The sequence below is a fragment of the Coccinella septempunctata genome, chromosome 4 (genome assembly GCF_907165205.1).
Source record: "Coccinella septempunctata chromosome 4, icCocSept1.1, whole genome shotgun sequence".
In the NCBI taxonomy this organism is placed as follows: Eukaryota; Metazoa; Arthropoda; class Insecta; order Coleoptera; family Coccinellidae; genus Coccinella; species Coccinella septempunctata.
The window spans coordinates 2,167,270-2,187,609 of NC_058192.1; the positions used below are offsets into that span (position 1 = coordinate 2,167,270).

The 20,340-nt window shown below is 36.8% G+C and overlaps 2 protein-coding genes across 11 annotated transcripts in view; both read right to left on the reverse strand.

Annotated features, from left to right (window-relative positions):
• LOC123310669 overlaps positions 1–13,340 on the reverse strand; it is a 30,929-nt gene extending 17,589 nt beyond the window's left edge. For 2 of the 3 annotated variants that reach the window (XM_044894241.1, XM_044894240.1), the window contains exon 1: positions 3,486–3,604. In XM_044894241.1, the coding sequence (XP_044750176.1) occupies positions 3,486–3,604 (119 nt within the window). Of the gene's footprint in view, positions 1–3,485; positions 3,605–13,305 lie in introns of those variants that run through there. The other variant, XM_044894242.1, reaches the window with a different exon arrangement.
• Positions 13,341–14,328: 988 nt separating this feature from the next.
• LOC123312351 (PDZ and LIM domain protein Zasp) overlaps positions 14,329–20,340 on the reverse strand; it is a 31,537-nt gene continuing 25,525 nt past the window's right edge. For 4 of the 8 annotated variants that reach the window (XM_044896731.1, XM_044896730.1, XM_044896733.1 and 1 more), the window contains 5 exons: positions 17,005–20,251; positions 15,364–15,550; positions 15,162–15,282; positions 14,965–15,080; positions 14,329–14,824 (listed from right to left, as the gene is read on the reverse strand). In XM_044896731.1, coding sequence (XP_044752666.1) covers positions 14,747–14,824; positions 14,965–15,080; positions 15,162–15,282; positions 15,364–15,550; positions 17,005–20,251 — 3,749 coding nt within the window. In that variant the 3' untranslated portion in view covers positions 14,329–14,746. Of the gene's footprint in view, positions 14,825–14,964; positions 15,081–15,161; positions 15,283–15,363; positions 15,551–15,689; positions 16,363–17,004; positions 20,252–20,340 lie in introns of all 8 variants that reach the window. The other 4 variants (XM_044896734.1, XM_044896735.1, XM_044896737.1 and 1 more) reach the window with 2 other exon arrangements.

Here is a 20,340-nt window from a genome sequence, read left to right on the forward strand (position 1 = left end):
TCTTATTCTTGTAGAATTTGAGAAAATTCAGTTTATACGCTGGTTTTCCTTTTCAATAAGTAACGATTTTTTAATTAATCAGTTTTCGATATTGGAATTTATTCTTGACTGTTCCATATTTGATGAATTATGTTGTTAAATTCGAATTGTGGAAAATATGCCATTCAAATGATTGAAAACTAAAATTTAATCGAAATTATAGGTAAGAGACAGTTTACTAAAATTTCTTCTCCCATTTCACGAGTTCTCATGGAGTATTCATGGTTTTTTGAAATGGATTTTATAGGTAGACAAGATGTATAAAAATTTTTGGTTCACTATAAGAATGATGTGATGAATTACAATTTTTTCGCTTTGGACTTATTTTTTTTTCAAATTTCAGCTGAAATAGTTATAGTACTTCTTAAAACTGTAAAATATTTAAGAGAATATACAAAAATGTAATATAAAACCCTGATTTGTGCAAATATTGTACATACATTGTTAAAAATTCACACAGTGAAAATCAGTGTGTGGGAAAATGAGTTCCTGAATCTCATGGAAAAAAGAATTGTTCATTAAGACCATAATAAGTATTTTAACAAGTCGAAAAACCTAAAATTAAAGCAGTAGGTGTAGAAAATATAAACCCTCTGTGTATGATCGACCCTTAAGTGAAGTACAAACCTCACATTTTTCCTGCTCAATGTGGTTTGCAAGGCAGACCTCAACTTTTCCAGATTTATATCCGTTGTATTTCACGAAAACGATGACACTGAACACGCAGATCGCAGTTCACATAACTCGATTCCGATTTTTTCAACACAACATCGCATCGGATTGACAACTATTTCACTCTGTATGTTTGTCGCTGTAACTGATGTGTTGTCGGTGTTATTGGACCGGAATTGCGCCCTGAAGAAGGTTGCCGGTGAAGCATGACCGGCATTTTGACCGTTAACGGGTACAATACCCATATCACCTATTGGTAGTTTCAGGTCGCTCATGTTAATTAATTACAGCAACTCCCCAGGTCGCAGAAGCCACCTTCCATTGATAACTGAAGTACTACTACATTAGTTTCGTTTAAAACTGTGAATATTCATTATTGGGTAACACACTACACACTGGCAAGACTAGGGTAACAAACAAAGTCTCAAAGTTTGTGGTACACTCAGTCATACTTTTTTTATTGTAGCTTGATTCTTCGGGGATATAACTGTTCCGATGCAAGTTACTTCGTTTCTTGTTATATACAGTGAACAAAAGGAATCAAACGTCAGCTTTTATCTCGAACACTCTGTGGAGTGAATTGTTGACGGAGGAGAATGTTGAATCGTTTCAAATAATCGGAAATTCAACTTAAAAATTGTTCCTCATGCTTCATGTGAAATGAACAGACGAACATCAGAACAATTAAAGTTATCTAAAAGTAAATTAACTCAACCTACTCTAAATTGAGGATAGTGAATTGTACACATTGGAGATGAATTGTGCTTTCACAATGACGATTCATTATTATTTTGGTATTTTAAAGATGCTCTTGGAAGGACAGAATAAAATTAGTGATAGGCGAAAGAGAAGTTCTTTCCATAAGCAAAGTTTTTCATTTCAGAATTTAAGAATCTATAGCCATTTTTACCGATGCGTAACAAATGAACCGGCTTCTTCATGACAGTTCCGAATACCTTAAAAATTCGAATCCCTGGCTTTCTAGAGACCAAAAAACTGCGCGAGTCGTAAATATTTAATCGAAAAGCCTCCGGTCATTCCCTTGAGCGTCGAAGTGATCAAGTACTCTTACTCTTATTAGCGAAAACCCGAAGATCTCACATTCCATCATACGTAACTTTCATCTCGTCTCAATGGACAGCGCTAATTTGGGCAAGTAGCTTTCGATTTCCATCAATAGGTTCAATGACGTGCCCTGATTCGAACACACACATACGAATACGTTCTACGCATGAATTTCCTAACGACTACCGATTTTTATCACCAATTCCACTAATGCGTTCTGGTGAACGTTCGATAGATCGATAGATCTGTATGGAAAAAGATCGTTAGGTTGCAATTCGATTGGCGAATTATACGAATCGACTGAGTTTTTTCTGGTGTAGTATTTGGAGCGTGTTTTCGGATACAGGGTGGCCTGAACAAACAAATAAACCGCGATTGTTTTGAAGGTTGTTCTAAAGGAGTTCCTCTTTAAGAATATGCACCACTTTTAACTATACGATGATTTTTCTAGGAGATATGCGTGTCAAAAGTTGATTTCGAAAATTTCCAAAAAAGATAGCGTCAAAAAATTCGTCAAGATCAAACGGTTCCACCGATGTCGATGAAATTTCGAGATTTATTACTAGGAGAGCTGCTCTTTTGAAGTATGTCTTACTTGTAGATCTACGATGATTTTTGTGGAAGTTACGCATCTCGAAAGCTGATCTTCGAAGAATTCCCAAAAAGATGGGGGTCAGTTAAAAATTCGTCAAGATCGAACGGTTACATCTAGGTCGATGAAATTTCGAGATTTGTCACTAGAAGAGTTGCTTTTTTAGGATATGTATAATATTCGGATTTGCGATGATTTTTGTAGGAGATACGCGTGTCAAAAGTTGATTTCGAAAATTTCCAAAAAAGATGGGGTCACTTAAAAATTCGTCAAGACCAAACTTTTGAACCTACGTCGATGAAATTTCGAGATTTATTACTAGGAGAGCTGCTCTTTCGAAGTATTTATCACTTGTAGATCTACGATGATTTTTATGGGAGTTAAGCATCTCGAAACCTGACCTTCGAAAAATTCCCAAAAAGATGGGGTCACTTAAAAATTCGTCAAGACCGAACGGTTACATCTAGGTCGATGAAATTTCGAGATGTGTCACTAGAAGAGTTGCTTTTTTAGGATATGTATAATATTTGGATCTGCGATGATTTTTCTGGGAGATCTGCGTGTCAGAAGTTGATTTCGAAAATTTTCAAAAAAGATGGTATCACATGAAAATTCGTCAAGATCAAACGGTTGCACCGATGTCGATGAAATTTCGAGATTTTTTACTAGGAGAGCTGCTCTTTCGAAAAATGTATCACTTGTGGATCTACGATGATTCTTATAGGAGTTAAGAATCTCGAAAGTTGACCTTCGAAAAATTCCCAAAAAGATGGGGTCAGTTAAATTTTTGTCAAGATCGAACGGTTACATTGAGGTCGATGAAATTTCGAGATTTGTTACTAGAAGAGTTGCTTCTTTAGGATATGTACAGTATCTGGATCTGCGATGATTTTTCTGGGAGATACGCATGTCGAAACTTGACCTTTCAAAATTTCGAAAAATTTGATCCAATTCTGCTCAATTTTGGCTTATTTAGTGGGTGAAATTCGAAAAAAAACTATTATATAAAAGGCAGGTATCTCTATGGAAATAATACAACGAAAGCACGTGACAATTATCTGCCAACTGCCACTCCCGTTCAAGTTAAAGATTCCGTATTCTACACAATTTTATTTACCTCTTTCTGCCGATCCTGCTCCTGTATCCGATGATGAAACAGACCCCGGACAAGATACCAGCGAGGACACTCACCCCTAAACCGGTACCGACAGTCAAACCGAGGGTGTCGGAAGGCATTTCGCCAATTTCGAACGTGTGCCAATCGACAACATTAACTACATACATGGCCACATACCACCGGCAGGCTGAAAATCCGAGAAAGCTTTCTCGAAGACCATAACTCCGAACGGGCACGACGGGTCATATGAGTTTTAGAGGTAAACGCACACAATATGAGGATACGACAATTAGCTGCTGACAAACAAATAGATGTATCTCGTGGAAACGTACATCGCCCGGCCTTGTGAAGGTAAGTAGACTCCGTCCGTTTTTGACGATGTCTTGAAGCAAGACAGTGAAAGGTGGAGTGGAAGGAACGGATGAGAGATTGAATTCTGTGAGGATATCCGAAGATTTGTGGCTGTTATCAGCTTGGTCGCCTGCCGATACTGCCTTTGAGTTTCCTTTTCGGTGGAAGGTACCTTGACGTCTATTTTTAACCGGAGGAAAATGTTATACCTTGTAGGTTATCACGAGTGCAGCTTATCGCAAATGTGTTTATATTCATTATTATTTCATACGACCAACTTAGGATGACCTGAATGAAAAAAAAGGATTGAAACATTTCGATAAGAATCAAGGGTTCATATTTTTCAAAAGTGTGTTAGAACGTTTCAGGGTAAAAATGTTAGGAGCAAAGTCAGGGTTTTTTGCTTGTTCAAAGTCAAAACCCCATCCAGATACTGCGCTGTTATGAAGCTTGTCAAAACATTTTTGGGTTTTAAATCAACGCTATGTTGCCCGTTCTACGTAAAAGTTTCTGGTATTACGTATTTTATCACAATGTCGAATTTCTTCGGAAAATATTATATGTGACGAATAAAATTGAAGTTTATGCAAACTGATTAAAGGCATACCAAATCCAGTTATTCACATGGAATATACAAGAGATCAATATAATATCATAATATGCACTAGCTTGAGGAGAGTTGATGTTCGTTATCTTCTTTGGCTTACATCATTTGTAGATTTCAAAAATATTAACTCGAAGATGAAATGCATATGATGCAGTAGTTGGGAATGGGTATCTCCCGAAGGAATTAACAGATAATTACAAGAATGTTAAATTCATCAACAAAAATCATCTTGCATCAATATAAGTAAAAGAAATTGAAGGAAGTTTCAAGTTAAGATGAACTTCACCTTTGAACAAAAATTTCACATGAATAAACAAGTAACAGGGTAACTTGCGCGTATTTGTGGCTATTCATCTTAATACATTGATGTAATAATAATAATTATAGGTATTTATTAGTACCATAAGACATTTACATTGTATAGGACAAGTCAAATGAAAAATAGAAAAATCCATTTTAGGGAACTTATTCTCCGATGACATTTATCGAAAATCCTGTAGTAAACTTTTCGCATTAATTCACTCAAACATAAAATTCTCGAATGCCACCACTTTTTTGGGTCTCCCAATTGAAGGAAATTCCTTGTCATACTCTTCATTCACAATCTTTCTGATTGTGGAAATATTCAGCTGAAATATAGGTCGTTTAGATTCAGATGAAACAATATATAAATTCTCTTACATTGAATATGTTCGCTACCGTCTGACGTATTGTGGGTTTTAGAATATCAGGGTATAATTTGAATGAGCGGACCTGAATTCTAAATATCACTTCCTGAAACCCTGTCTCTTTTTTCAATCACTTTCGGCATTTTCGTAATATGAATTGATATTAGTTGTGGCAACGGCGTTATGACATTAACGACATTTCATGAGTGCCAACTTCGTTCTAGTTACAAAAACTTGAGAAAATTATTTCATGGCCAACCGACTGCTAAAATAAATTTGAATGAAGTATAATTATAAATGCCCTCTCCTTGCATGTCACTGTGCATTTGGAAAGTTTCGCACAACAGTTCCATAAATATATTTCTGATAAAAATTCTCGGAATAATTTCAATTTAAGAAAAACATTCCTTATTGCCCCCTTCCTAATCTCAATTCAAATTAACCGAAAAGTTAAGTCCCATCCCAAAATTATTACAGGGCCGTTATACCCAGTTTCGCACAACAGTTCCATAAATATATTTCTGATAAAAATTCTCGGAATAATTTCAATTTAAGAAAAACATTCCTTATTGCCCCCTTCCTAATCTCAATTCAAATTAACCGAAAAGTTAAGTCCCATCCCAAAATTATTACAGGGCCGTTATACCCAGTTTCGCACAACAGTTCCATAAATATATTTCTGATAAAAATTCTCGGAATAATTTCAATTTAAGAAAAACATTCCTTATTGCCCCCTTCCTAATCTCAATTCAAATTAACCGAAAAGTTAAGTCCCATCCCAAAATTATTACAGGGTCATTATCCCCAATTGGCAAATAAACATTAACTGTCATTTGTCAGGTAGTTTGAGATTTTGAAAGGGGGCAGAAATTTCGGTGGTCATCCTACGGTTCTCAGAAAAAAATTACGTACCTAGCTATTCCTACGAGTATATAAATGGACGTAAATGGGTGTCTTGGTACAGTTGTGCTTCGTTTCCAATTCGTGTCAGTACAGTTAAAATTGTTAATCTACAGTGTGTTTAAAACCTGAAATATGTCGCGAAGAGAGAATAGAAGAAGACACCACAATTCTCGCAAAATGGTAAGTGCATAAAAGTTTTCTGTAAAGAGATTTGCAATGATTCTTGAAAATTCTTGTATACGCGGAATCTTTGATTCGTACAAACATTTTAACAGTAGATTCTTGAGGTCAAAAAAAACATTTTTTTCCTGAACCATTTTTTCCGAATCGGCTCGGTTTAAAAGATACAGGCTGATGAAAAAATTTTTCTCTCACTAAAGGTTTTATCGAATGAAATGAATTTCGCAATATAGTTTATCATTTATTTGATGAATCTTTTTTAAACACAAAATATCACCTACATCTCCAGTTTTTCCATTATGACCATTACGTACCATGAACTGATTTGACTGATTGCAATTCTGTTTGAAAGAACCATATATGTGTAGTGTCAAAGATTCTGCTTTTATTCTGAAGGGAATCTTGTTTCTCTATGGCTCATTATGAAAACTTAAAATGGCTATATCTTTTTATCAGGGCTGAATCGAAAAAAATGGTATAAAAAAAATGTTTCTTTTCACCTCGATAATATATTGTTTGAATATTTGTAAGAGTCAAAGATTCACCCTGTATAGACCGACTGAATTTTTGTTGTTCACAAAACCTGATATATAAGTATTAACTTCATAACAATCGCCTAATTTCTCTTAAATTCTTTACAGACCATCAATATTCCAAAAGAAAATATTGAGGATCCTCAGAAAACCGATCTTCATGTGGCTGTCGAAACGGGAAATTTGAAGAAAGTCCTGTTTTTATTACGAAAAGGAGCTAATGTCAATGCCACTGACTCGAAAAAGGTTACCCCCCTCCACCTGGCTATACAATTTAGGCATCTCCATCTGGTTGAAACCCTGGTGACTAATGGTGCCAATGTTGAAGCAGAAACATGCGACGGTTCCACGCCTATCCACATGGTGAATGATAGCAGTGAAAAGAGAAAAGAATGCATTGAAGAACTTCTCAAATATAACGTCGACTTAGATGCCATTGATATAAGGGGGAACACCCTGCTGCTGCTGATTGCTAAAAAATGGCCTAGTCCTGAATTGATCAGGCTACTCTTAGATAACGCCAGCGATGCCAGCAACACCGATTTCAAACTGAACAATTGTCTGCATTGCCTAGCGATGCTGACGTATCTGAATCCGGAGATTTACAAAGAAGCAACATATATCCTCACAGAACGTGGCATAGACGTAAACGCGATAAACATGGCCAGCGAGACGCCTTTGCACAAAGCAGTCTCCTACGGTAACCTTCCAATGGCTGCTTGTCTTCTGCGACACGGAGCAAGATTGGACATGCTGAACAAGCAGAATTTGAATCCGTTCGAGCTGGCCATCAAGAGACGAAATTCGAAAATGAAATTATTGATCATGAAATACGCCTTCATCCATATACTGAATAGAATTCCTATTCCTGAGAAGATCCATCAGGATATCTACTCTGACGATGAGCTGAGATGTCTGTGGCATCGTCTCGATAAGGATTTAGTTCATTTCGAGAACTCCGTCAGGTTTGATGGGAGATTCCCATTTACACCTTTCAAAATACTGAGTGGCCGAGTTTATATGTATCCGACGCTTATCTCGTCTCTTGATCCTTATACAGCGATGGTTGGCGAACCACGATCAGCCTTCTTCGACGAGGTTTTGGAAACCTGGGAGCTTACAGTCAGGAGAATTAAAGATATATATTCAGAAAGGAAGGATTTCACCACAATCGGTTTACCAATTATTCGACCAAGTTCCCATATGAGAGGATTGTAAATAATAATTGTGTTTATATTAATGTATATATCGATTTAAAGAATGCTTTTTTTCTGTTAATAAATTCATCGTTAACTCTACATTGACTTTATTTATAACTTATTTTTTAAGTTCTCTCGGGAAGGTTTTGAACGAAACAAGACACATTAAATGGAAGAAAAATTCAGGATTTCACCGAATCTTATGTGAAAGAAGAGAAATGAACAATTTCCAAAATACTGAAATGCTGATAAGTGATTTAACCCTCTAATACCCAAGTCCGCCTTGAGACTGGTTGCATATAAGTGGATACAAAATTATTCTGCCCATGTCCGCCTTCAGTATAGGTTCATTTTGTGAGAACAGGTGTTAATGTAAATCAGTTAACTATTCGCGAAAAAAAGATGTAGATTACATAAGCTAATTTGAAACTATACGGACATAATTTCGTCGATCACAATGGTAGAGGCAGAATCTAGACTCATCTGTGAAGAGAACTCTTTCCCAATCGGCCTCTTCCCAATGGATATGCTCTCTCGCAAAATCCAAACGCGCCCTTCGATGGGCTGGGGTAAGAGCTGGGCCTCTTGCCGCCTTAAATCATATTCTATATTTTTGCGCAGTGTATAATCTCTTTCAATATTCATTAATGAATTCCACAGAAAAGCCCTTCAGCCAGAACGTCAATTATACAGTTCAATGATCCATTAACATTTTAATCTTTCATTGAACGCTGTATGCAGGGTGTTCCACGAAATGTGACCCTTTTGCTTTATGCGAAATGTGTGACAAGAAATTACTCTTAAATTTTTTCGGATCATGTTGTTTCTTTAATTTGTGAATATGTCCGAGCTTTTGTTCTTTCAAATTTACATTACTCATGAAGGGTTATGTGGGGTTGTTAATATTTGTCATGCTCTCTACTACAACCGTTGGTTATTGCCATTCATAAACTTAAGCATGTCGTATATTTTTGTGTTCCACGTTTCTTCCAAGGGATTTCACCCCGGACTAAGTACTTTACAATGATTCCAGGAATTTTACGGCAGTTGAACATTACAAATCTATTTTACTTCGGATGAATGTTATCGGGATTGTTTGGTACCTGGAAATCTAAAGAGTTCTAATACCCTTATGACTTCTAGTACCTACACTGCATATATAAAAATCCAAATATCATATCCCGATGCATTTTGAATATTTCTTCGCAGTGTTCACTACCTCTGAAGAAGCGATAGGTTCTTGTGAGTGTTATAATTTTAGTTTTACGCGAAAATGTTGAGTGGAAGTTTGCAGAGGCGGTTCTCCAATTCTTTGAAGAGGGTGAGTAAAAATTGTTCATTTTTCGTCAATATTTCTTTGAAGAATACGTCGGTTCATAAATATGAATGTAAGAATGTTGAGTCAGAAGAAACGCGATTTTTTTTTTATTACTTAAATTTGAGGTACAAAATATTGTTTTCCTTTAGAATTTGGAGAATTGTTGTTTTTTCGTTGATTTGTTTTTCTCCAATTCTGCGGATTGTATCCGGAAATTTGTTTTATTTCGAATTTTTCAAGTACTGCTGCTAATTTTTGCGAGTGTTACCAATATACAGGGTGAGTCTTTGACTCATACAAATGTTTCAACAGCAGATTCTCAAGGTCAAAAGAAACACTTTTTTCTTATTCCATTTTTTCCGAATCGGCTCGGTTTAAAAGATACAGGATGTGGAAAAACCTTGGAAATTGTTATTTTTTGTTCTATCTCACAAATGGTTTTATCGAATGAAATGACTTTCGAAATATAGTTTTTCATTTATTTGATAAATCTTCTTCGAACACAAGATATCACCTACGTCTTCTAGTTTTCTCATTATGACCATCACGTACCACAAAAATACCAAAAATTCGAAGAACCCAACCCTTGAAACTAAGTTGGACGCTATCTAATGAATATTTGGACGTTTTGTAAAATAGAAGTATTCCTCATATTTTCTCGTATATTGCGTCGTTTTCGTGTAATTTGATGTTCAAAAATTAAAAAGTATCTGTGAAATTAGGAAAATTAAGCTGAATACAACTCTGTTTGAAAGATCCACAAATGTGTCCCTGATTAAGCATGTAATTCTCCAGGTAATTATGTTTTTCCAGGTCATTATGAAAACTTAGAATGGCTATATCTTTTTATCAGGGCTGAATCAGAAAAAATGGTACAGGAAAAAAGTGTTTCTCTTGACCTTAAGAATCTACTGTTGAGATATTTATACGAGTACAAGACTCACCCTGTAAAATGATATCTTTCAGGCTCAGACAAATCAAGAATTGACTCCATCATCTCGATTTTTCTGATATCAGTTGATAACTTTCATAAGCTTCTTATTAATTATTCATTTCAAATATAGGTCAGGAAGTTCGTAGACAAAAGAGCTCGAACTGGAATAGACGCCCCCGTTGATGAAGCCTACAACTCCGCGCTTCATTTAGCGGTACAGAAGGGAAGCCTCAAAAAAGTGTTGGACTTATTACAAAGAGGAGCCTACCCCAACGTAACAGATCAAGAGAACGCAACCCCTCTCCACTTGGCCGTCCAATTCGGACACCCCCATCTAATCGAGACACTGGTGAACTACGGCGCCGACGTTGAAGCGGAAAGAAACGATTCTTGCAGACCTATACACCTGGTCAGGGATTCCCCGAAAGCTCTGGAATGCCTGGAAGAACTCCTGAAGTGCGGGGCCGATTTAAACGCTAGAAACGCGACGGGAAACAACTTGCTACAGCTGATCGTCAAATCTGAGGAGAAGGATATAAATTTGATCAAGAAACTTCTTGATAGTGGTATCGACGTGAACAACGTGGATTCACTGCGGAACAATTGTCTGCATACTGTCACTGGAAACCCCGCCATACCACATCGTAGAGCGAGATTCATCGCTAAATACCTCATTGATTATGGGATAGACGTAAACGCTAAGAACATGCTAGGCGAGACGCCCTTACACGAGGCAACCGCTGGAGACAACGACAATATCGTCTCCATGCTTTTTCGAAACGGGGTAAATCTTGACGTGGTGAATTATGACGATATGACGGCTTTTGACATGGCCGCGGAGTGCGGCAACGTTTCCTGTCTTTTCTTGATGATCAAATACGTAATCATCAACAAACACAGAAACTTGCCAGTTCACGAGAGTGTGGTACGAAAGATAGAGTCTGATCGGGATCTGACACGTACTTATCGGGATTTCGAGAAAGAATTCATCGCACTGAAGGATAAGGAAATATTTAACTGTTCCATCTACGAAATACTGTGCCGGAGAGTGGATGATATTCTCAGTGCTACTGAAGTGGATAACCCGTACCTGGAGCTCTCAAAATCTTTCGTGAGATCTTCTATCTTTTACAGGGAAATAGTCGAAACTTGGAACGAAATAAGCAGGAAAAGAAACTAATTTTTTTACTGTTATCAGGGACTGGACGAAATTCATATCTTCGGTATCAACTAATTTGTGTAAGAATACTAGAAAAGATGAATTTCATTTCAAATAGAACAATGTTTCATGCACAATTAAGCAACTTTTCGTGCCAGAAATAGATAAACCTTTTCATGCTGAGGATGATTCAGTCATTAAGGAGATTTTGTATCACTTTTATACAGGATTGCTTGATGTTCTTGAAATGTTGACCAAAATATGCCCTATTCTTTCTGTAGTTAATCGATGAAAGGTGAAAAGACAAAGCATGTTCATTTATTTCTGTAACTGTGATATTCATTTAGATAATTCATCCATTACCACCCTATGAAAAAGGCATGTTTTCGACAATACGTCAAAATGTCAATCACTTCTAAAATGTATGTCATTATAAATACATTAAAAGTCGAATACAATAAGTTTAACCATTTCATCCCTATAATGAAAAGGGTCAACTTAAAAACACATCAATGACCAAATTATCCTCAGCAACAAAAGGTTTATCTATTTTCAGAAATAAAACTTACGGAAACCTCAACTATATACCTTTGTCACCCCTCGTAGAGGGTGCATCATAAACTCCACAATTATAAATGACAAGCTGCGTAATTATAAATAAAAACTGAACATTTTTCTACAAAACAGCATATACCGAATATATAAATTTTGTGCTTCACTTTCTACTCTCCCTGTATTTTCTATATGATGTGATAATTTGTGTAATATTTTATTCTTAAAAATATTATTAATGTTAATCATTAGTTTGAAAAAGTGATATTTATGGTGATATTGTGACAAATATACTATTTCCATCAATCTATTGTTTTCTTACGAATTTAATCCTAGGTTAAATTTTATTATTCATACTTAGTTCGCAAATATTGGTTGTTATGACGTCAACAATCTCGTAGGAACCGTATATCTTGAAATTTGATGTTTCACACTCAAAGATACTCGACACGTGTCCAAAAGCTTGTTAATGGAAATGTGAAGTTGAATAATGAAAAATAAATAGTGAATTTTTAGCATAATGAGCATTGTTTACGTGCGCATTTTTTTTCTTCATTAATTCTCTAATGAACTGTTGATGAGATGTCCGATTCCACTTCGCCTAACACCTAAATATCTAGCCAACTGAAATTCACTTTTGAAAAAACTAATGGTGAAAAAATAATAATAACTTAATATTTCATCAATATACGGGTAATATAGGAATTTAAATGTTGTTAGTGTTTAGTGGTTTAGATGAAATATCCAAAATAATTTTGTCCAAATTTTGTTGATCTAATTTCAGGTCATCCTGTTTTACAGGGCTTCTCATTTAAGAATACCCTGTGTAATAAATCTTTGAAAAAAATCCATCAAAACAACAATATTTTCCCATTAACCTTTAATCTCTTTGAAATGTATTTGCCTCTTATCCAAGTAGAATGACTTTCCCATAAGGTGCATAAAATCTCCTAGATATTTCTGTACAACCGAGACAATTCCACATCATATCCGTCAAAGTGGGACAATTACTTCCATTTCCGAACAAGATTTGTAATGCGAACAATTAAAATTTCATAGCCCCATTCACTGTCCGTAAATCAATCTCTCGAACAATTCCAGTTCTTGCTAGCGAAAACCTTTTCACATAGGAATATATGGGTGATACTCAGTGGGAACGCAAAACGAGGATTTAAAAAGTTTAATTCGGTGGGAATAGGAGCGAATTGCTGACAGCTAAAAGTGTTAAATATCATTATATCCTTTGTTTTCTACAATGCTCCACGTACTTATATACCAATCCGCTAAAATTATGAGATAATGAACGCATAATTTCATTTTGTGTGTTACAGTTTTATATTTTTTTCTACTTTCGGTGAATATTGAATGAAAAATGTTACGAAATTAGTTTATATTCTTGTACATCTAACTACTTACTGTTCAGTTCTCTCCTTCATCCTTGATTCCTTTTTAATCCTTATGCTTCTCTCATAGAAACTTCGTTTTCTTGTTTGACCTACAAAATTCCATTGATACTGTTTTTTCACTTTTATTATATCCTCAATATCCCAAAAAATCAACATTTGTATCAAAGCAAATCTACTGTAATACCTGTAATATAAATCGTAACGTGTGGGCTGTTTTAGATACTCGATAGCCTTTGTTTTGGTATTTAAATTCCCTCATAATTTAGATACATTAACATTTTATGACGTCATATTTGAGAAAGTCATCAATCAGATGTATAATCCGTTATAATATCATATTTAAGTGAAAATTGATCGAGAATAATTCTAGGGAGTTCATTTTCTAATTAATTGCACTCCTATGAAGTAATTTACTGCTTCACTTCATATGTTCTGTGGATAAACGTTAAATGAATTCTCAAAATGAAGGAAAAAAGTTTCGGAAATTTTCAAAATGAAATAATAATTCAATTGGAAGGCATTTTGAAAATAGAATACAGGATTTTCCATACTCTCACTCCAACGTAATTGAAGTATATGATATAATAATTTGAATGGACTCCTTTTTTTTCTTGCCACGAAGTTTACTCTGAATTGAAATCTTTTATTTTCTAAAAGTAAGTACCCACTAATTAATTTCGAAAATAAATTTTACCTTTCTTGCTGTCGAAATCCATGTTCTTAAAAAAACATCACACTGAAAGACCTTTTCACTACACACTGTAAGTTTAACTGATAATTATGGTTCTTTCAAAGAAGTATGTTGAAAATTCAATGAATAGGTTCCTAAAACGTGACTTCCTCTTGCTGGAATAAAAATAGGAAGTTATTGACACGAAGAAACAGAATACCGGTAGTACGGGTCAAAAAGAACTATTCTGATAATGCTATGCATCACGAATCTATAAGAGAAAAAAATCCATTCATTCTTTCATAAAATTATTTTTAATTTCAGTTCACTTTCTTGGGTGGGGGGATCTCAAGAACACAACAATAATTTCTAAAATATATATTTAAATAGAACAAACATTCCATCTGCAGTTAAAATGGCACTTTACACAAATACATTCCACATATTTTATATACACATACTGTATTTAAAAAACGAAAATATTTCTGACAATAGAACAGTGGTTGTGCTTCGAAAAAAAATTCGTGCAAGATATATTTTGCGACATGACAAAATCAAAAGTATACGAATCCACTGTGTGAATAAAACGACTAGCATAATCAACATTAATTAAATATAAATAATAAGTATTCGATAGGAATATTGGGGAGAATAACCAGGTGCTCCGTTTCTAGATATGAATCGACAATACACATCGAAAGCATAGTTATCAGAGTCATTTGGCTATTTTCCCCCATAAAAATCTGTTATCGATGGGGTAGTTCATTGAATGATTCATGAATTAGCGAGCATGGGTTTTGCAGTAAGGTCTGCCCCCCTTAGCGAAGAAACTTTGTCCCTCCAAGTTCTTCTTGCACATCTGAAAAAATCGATAAGTATTTAAAAGAGCTTCCACCATTTTTATAAACCTTTTGTCAGATAGCATTTAACTCAAAAATAATCATTGCTAATTAAAGAAATGGTGTGTGAACAATTTCACCACATATTTATATTACGTACAGTGCAGTTGAAACATTGGCTGTGATAGTTGTTGTTCAGTGCTTCTACCCAGCGATCACCTGCTTCTACTGGGAATCCACAGGCAAAACATTTGGTAGTGAAGAATTCATTCCAATCTGGAAACAAATGTTAATAATAATCATTTTGTTATATATACGAATTTGTGATCAAGAAGGGAAACTCATGAATTTATGTACCAGTTTCGCAATAAGGACTGCCATCTTCCAAGAAAAATGGAGAGTTCCCAAACAATTTTCCACAGTGGACACAGTTGAAGCATTCTGGGTGGAAGGATTTTCCAATGGCCTTCAAGCAATCCTACGAAGAAATCGGATATTTTCATTATGAAGCCATTTTGATTTTTTTCGTAGAGTTTCAAAATTTGGAGAATTATCTTACCCCCTTTACTTTGGAACCGCATTTGGAACAAACAGGTGCTAAGTACTGTTCAAAACAGTACTCGCAATAAAGTTGACCTTGCTCCTCAACGAATCCCAAGTCTTGAAGTGGTCTCCTACAAGACGGTGTGGCACAAATAAAGTGGTTAGGACACCAAATTTTACCCAAAGCGGTGATGAATGGTCCCCTGTGAATTCAATTCAATTGATAAAAGTTTTGACGCAAAAACTAAATATTGAAACATTAGTAGTTCGTGAAAAATTAATAAAAGAAAACCAGGTAATTAGAAATTGTATAATCTCCAAAAAAAAATCATGTATCAGTACCTTACAATTTCCCTTTTGCAATCATAACATATTGGAACTTCGTCATTCAAGATTCCATTCTTTTCAGTGTTAGGTATGCTCAGTTTCGCATTCTCCATATTCTTTCTGTTAACGTTGTTAGTTTCATTATCAATTTTGGCAGGCGCAGATACTTTTCCAGACATCTTAGCAGCCTGAGTGACTAGCTTCACAGACTCAAGAGGCTTAGTGTCAATCAGTGGAAAATCAGTCTCTAAAACACCCATTTTAGCATTGCCATTGCTTTGGGAAAATTTAGTTTTTCCCAGTATATCTCCGGATTTCTTCTCCGAAACGTTGATTTTGTTTTGTGCTGGTGGACTGATCGGTTTTTCAGGCAGAAAATCATCGATTTTCAAGTTATCCACACCTGACATCATTTCCTGTTGTTGTTGGAAATTATTTATCCAGGGTGTTTGCGAGATAGATCTAGAAGACCTGTCTTGTGCGAATCTAGGACTGTGACTACCGCTCTGCGCAGAAGTATTCGAGGAGTTGTCAGAATTTGACGAGGTTGAAGTTAGATTTGCTTTGGGAATTGTGATTGTTATTTGATCATAAGGCTCTGGAAAATTGTTATTTTTGACCTCAATGAATATTTCGGACTTCTTTGGGAAATTGTCGTTAGTGGGTGTAGGGTTTCTCAAACCATGCTCTAAAAAAAATCAAAAATATATTAGCAGCAATTTATGGCAGAATAGGAGGTGCAAGTCAAACAAAATAAAAATTGTTGCTTAGGTACCTACTTCTCAATACACATGTGGTAATAAGAATGTTCGTTGAGGTATTAACTTTTGACTGTATGTGTGGCATACGTAGTCCACGAATACGCAGCAATTTTTTCTGTATCTCAAACCGATCAGAGCTTATTTGAAATTCAAATTCGACAAGATTCATCTGGAGATTGTATAGGGATTAAGTCAAGAAGGAACCTTGTCTCGTGGCTGTTTAGCTGAAGAATGAAATTCGAGACAAACTTTTTCACTATTTTGCTGCTCTGAGGAGAACCAATAGGCCCGAAACTAAGTACGATATTTTTTGGGGTCATTATCTACTTCAGACTTTGAACTAGTCGTAAATAGACAAAATTTTCACAAATTACTGCCAGAACACGTGCAAAATCCAAAAGGAAAAAAAGCGTTAAAAGACGCTCCAAAAATTTGTCAATTTTTGGGTTGCCAGTAAGATGTTTTTAGACATCTTAGTTGCCAGTGGGAAAGGAACATAGAACACAAATCAAAATGACCACAACGTGCGTGTTACAACATAGCTGTTCAATGAGCCAACATCCAGCTACCTTATCTGACCATGACATTGACCACAAAGTGGAATCCTTCCTCCACCAAGTTGTGCAGCGTTGAGGACACCCCTACCCCTCTTAGGAGCGACACCGACGGCTCCAGATTGACGGCCTCCCGTTGCACCTACATTGGAAGGGGGTACACTAGGAGTTAATTTTTGGTTCGACTTAGAGGAACCCGGCGGTTCGACGTGTTTGGTGGGTTTAGGGGGAGTTTTTTTCTCTTCGATCGTGACGTCTCGAAGCTCGGGAATAGGTTTGGGTTTGGGAAGGGTGGTAGCATCGAATTTGGGGAAACTCGGGGGTAATTTCTCAGGCGGTTTCGTAGACTCCACTTTCTTGTATGGCGCGTCTTTTCCTACTTTTTGGCATACTGTGGTCATCTTTGGAGGTGCCGCTTCTTGATTGGACTCTAGGAATCTGGACCTGATGGGATTTGGCGCCGTTATGTGTAAGCCTGTCATGTTTTGTGCGCCATCGTCAACTTCCCTCACGTTTCTGAAACCCTCCTGGTTAGAAGACCTCATGTTTTTTTCAATAGTGATTTCTTTGGATTGTTGACTGTGTTCGAATTCTTCCATTACCCTCCTGGTTCTTTGGATCTGAACGGAACCGTCAGCGGATCTTTCTATTGATTTATTCTCCATCTTCTTGGATTCTTCTTCTTTTTCAGAATGAGATTTCTCAGAAACTTTCGTAGTCGATTCAGTACTCCCCGAGACATGAGATCTAGTTTCTTCTCTACTTCGATCATCTGTTTGTTTTGATCTATATTCTTGGAGTTTGATTTCCTCTTGTTGCCTTCCGGAAGTGGCTGATACTTCCTCCATCCTTCTCTCAGCTTGGTAAGTGACCATAGGGGCGTCTTCCCTAACTGTTTTAACATCGGCACTATACCTCAGGTTTCTTTGTTCGTTCCTAGAATCTCTACCTGGCTGTTCAACACAAACGTCAACTTTTTCCCTGTACTGTGGTATGAACGCACTGACGTATTCTTTAGCTTCCTCAACTTTGAAATCACGCCTGGTAGGAATATGCTCTTTTCTCAAAGGGTTTGGTGGTGGTCCTTGTGCCGGAGACTTTGGCCTCAAATTAGAAGATCTACTCCCTAATAAATCGGAAGATTTTTGATGCTCAGGACAAGGACTCGGCGATCTAGATACAGCCGGTGATTTAGGATCTAGCAAATTCACAGAGGGTGGTCCATATCTCTGGGCAACCAAGTTCGCTTGGTAAGGAGGAATGATTGGTGGTGGTTTGTTGATCATGCTAGGGGTCAGAGGTCTTGGTGTTGGGTGAAGTGGACGACTGTCTGGTACAGGTGTGAACATATTATCCGACTTGTGGTTACCATTCTGAACCGTGATGACCGGACAGATTGTAGGGGCTATTCTTTGCGTTTCCATTTCTCGTCTTTGTTGAGCTGATTGTTCTTGGGATATCTGTGTAACATTACGCGATTCCTGATAATCTCGAACTCTCAGTTCAGACTCTGCTTTAGATTTTTCAATAGCAGCTGCCCTTTCTTGATGCGTCGTTTTACCATGTGTAAGTTGGCATTTCTGTTGACTTGCCGCTTTTTGCTGGCCTTCTTGGAGTTGTTGCTGCTTCTGTTGTTCTTTCTTCATCTTCGATTTCTCCATTTTAGCCATCATGATCAAATCAGCCTCAGCGTTTTCCCTCATGCTCACTTGGTACTGAGGTAGAGCGTCTGGTTTGTGGAGCGACACCATCTGAGATGGCTTCTTATAGATGACATTCCCAACCGGTTTTTCTGATTGTCGGAATTCCTTCTTTTCGGTGGATTGCATTTCTTTCTTGGAACATGTTTCTGTAGAACTCGTTTCTTCTGTTAATTCCGTCACTTTTATTTCGCCGGGTGGTTCCGCTTCAACTTTCACCACAGGAGTTCTCCTATGCTTCTTGTCGCGCGTTGGAGGAGTTGTCGAGATCTGTATATCAAACTGCGACACGTCTGATTTATTCTTGAAAGAACACGTGAAACCCTGAAAAAGCGGTAAAGACTCTGGAGAGGGCGTATCGTCTTGGTTCTCTATTTTAACAGTGATTGGAAGTGCTGTTGGTCTTTCTTCTTTAACTTTTTTCTGTATAGTTTTAGTCGTTTTAGTTTCCGACTGCTCGCTAGTTTCAGTTTTTGAATCTTCGGTGCTGATCGTTTCAACTAGTGAAGGCGCAGTTTCATACAGAACTGGTGTTGTTTGGATTGACGCTTTATAAATTTGGACAGGTGATGGAACACTCTGGGGGTCTCCTTGAATAGATACAGGGGTGAATGGTCTATCAGGTGCAGTGGTGAGCGCTGACCTCATCGTGAGCCTTTCTTGGGGTTTTGGTAGCTCCTCTAGTATTTTCTCCAAATTTGGATCTTTCTTCTTCTTGAACGGTTTTTCCTTCTCCTGATTCTCAGTGTTGATCGGTATCGTGAATAGGTCTTCGGGAGGGAAATATGGCACAGTTTCTTCAGGCAAAGGAATGGGTTCTAATCCTGAGGGTTTCACAGGATTGAAAGGTTCTGAAGGAGCGACAGATAGTGCAGATCCTAATGCTGTAGATGGTTTTTTGATTGGTATATCGGAAAAGATAGTCTCTCTTGAATTCTTCTCCATTACATTGAGTTTTTCTGTTGAACACATCCTTGTGGTTGAACTGTAGGAATCTGATTCGTCTGAGGTTATTTTGAGGGCTTGCAGCATTTGTGATTCCCATTGCTTTGGAACAGGGTTAGTTATTTTACATTTCGCTTCAGCTCTTTGGTGATCTTTTGCCTCTTCTTCAGGGTATCCCGATTTTGTTGTGTCCGGCTTGGGTTCATGTACAGGCTCTTTGGTATAATGCTCATGTTCTTTATGCAGACTTTCACATTTTTCAATTTTTTCTCTTTCCTCTTCTGCTCTTGGTATTCTAGTTTTCTGTTGAGGTGGTGATTTTGGTCGATCTCTCATGATATTCTCTACTAAGATCTGTCTTCCAACCGATTCGGAAATGGTTTCAGCGCATTCAGTGGCACTTTTACGTCCAGCAGCGCATTCATAGTATTGTCGAAATTGATATTCCTCCATATCGTTGATCTGTTCCAATTCTGAGGATTGTGAGTCTCGCGAATCTTTTCTTGTTCTCGGTTTTACTGTCACCTGAGATGGAGGAGGATAGAATATGGGACAAGCTGTTGGGAATTCGGGTTCCTCTGATACAGGGGGCCAAACGATATTAGAAAGACTATGGACTTAATTGTGGCACAACAACAAGCGAAAGGGTTAGGGGAAAACATAAAAAAGAAAAAATTGCTATGATTAAAAATTGCTGTGATCAAAT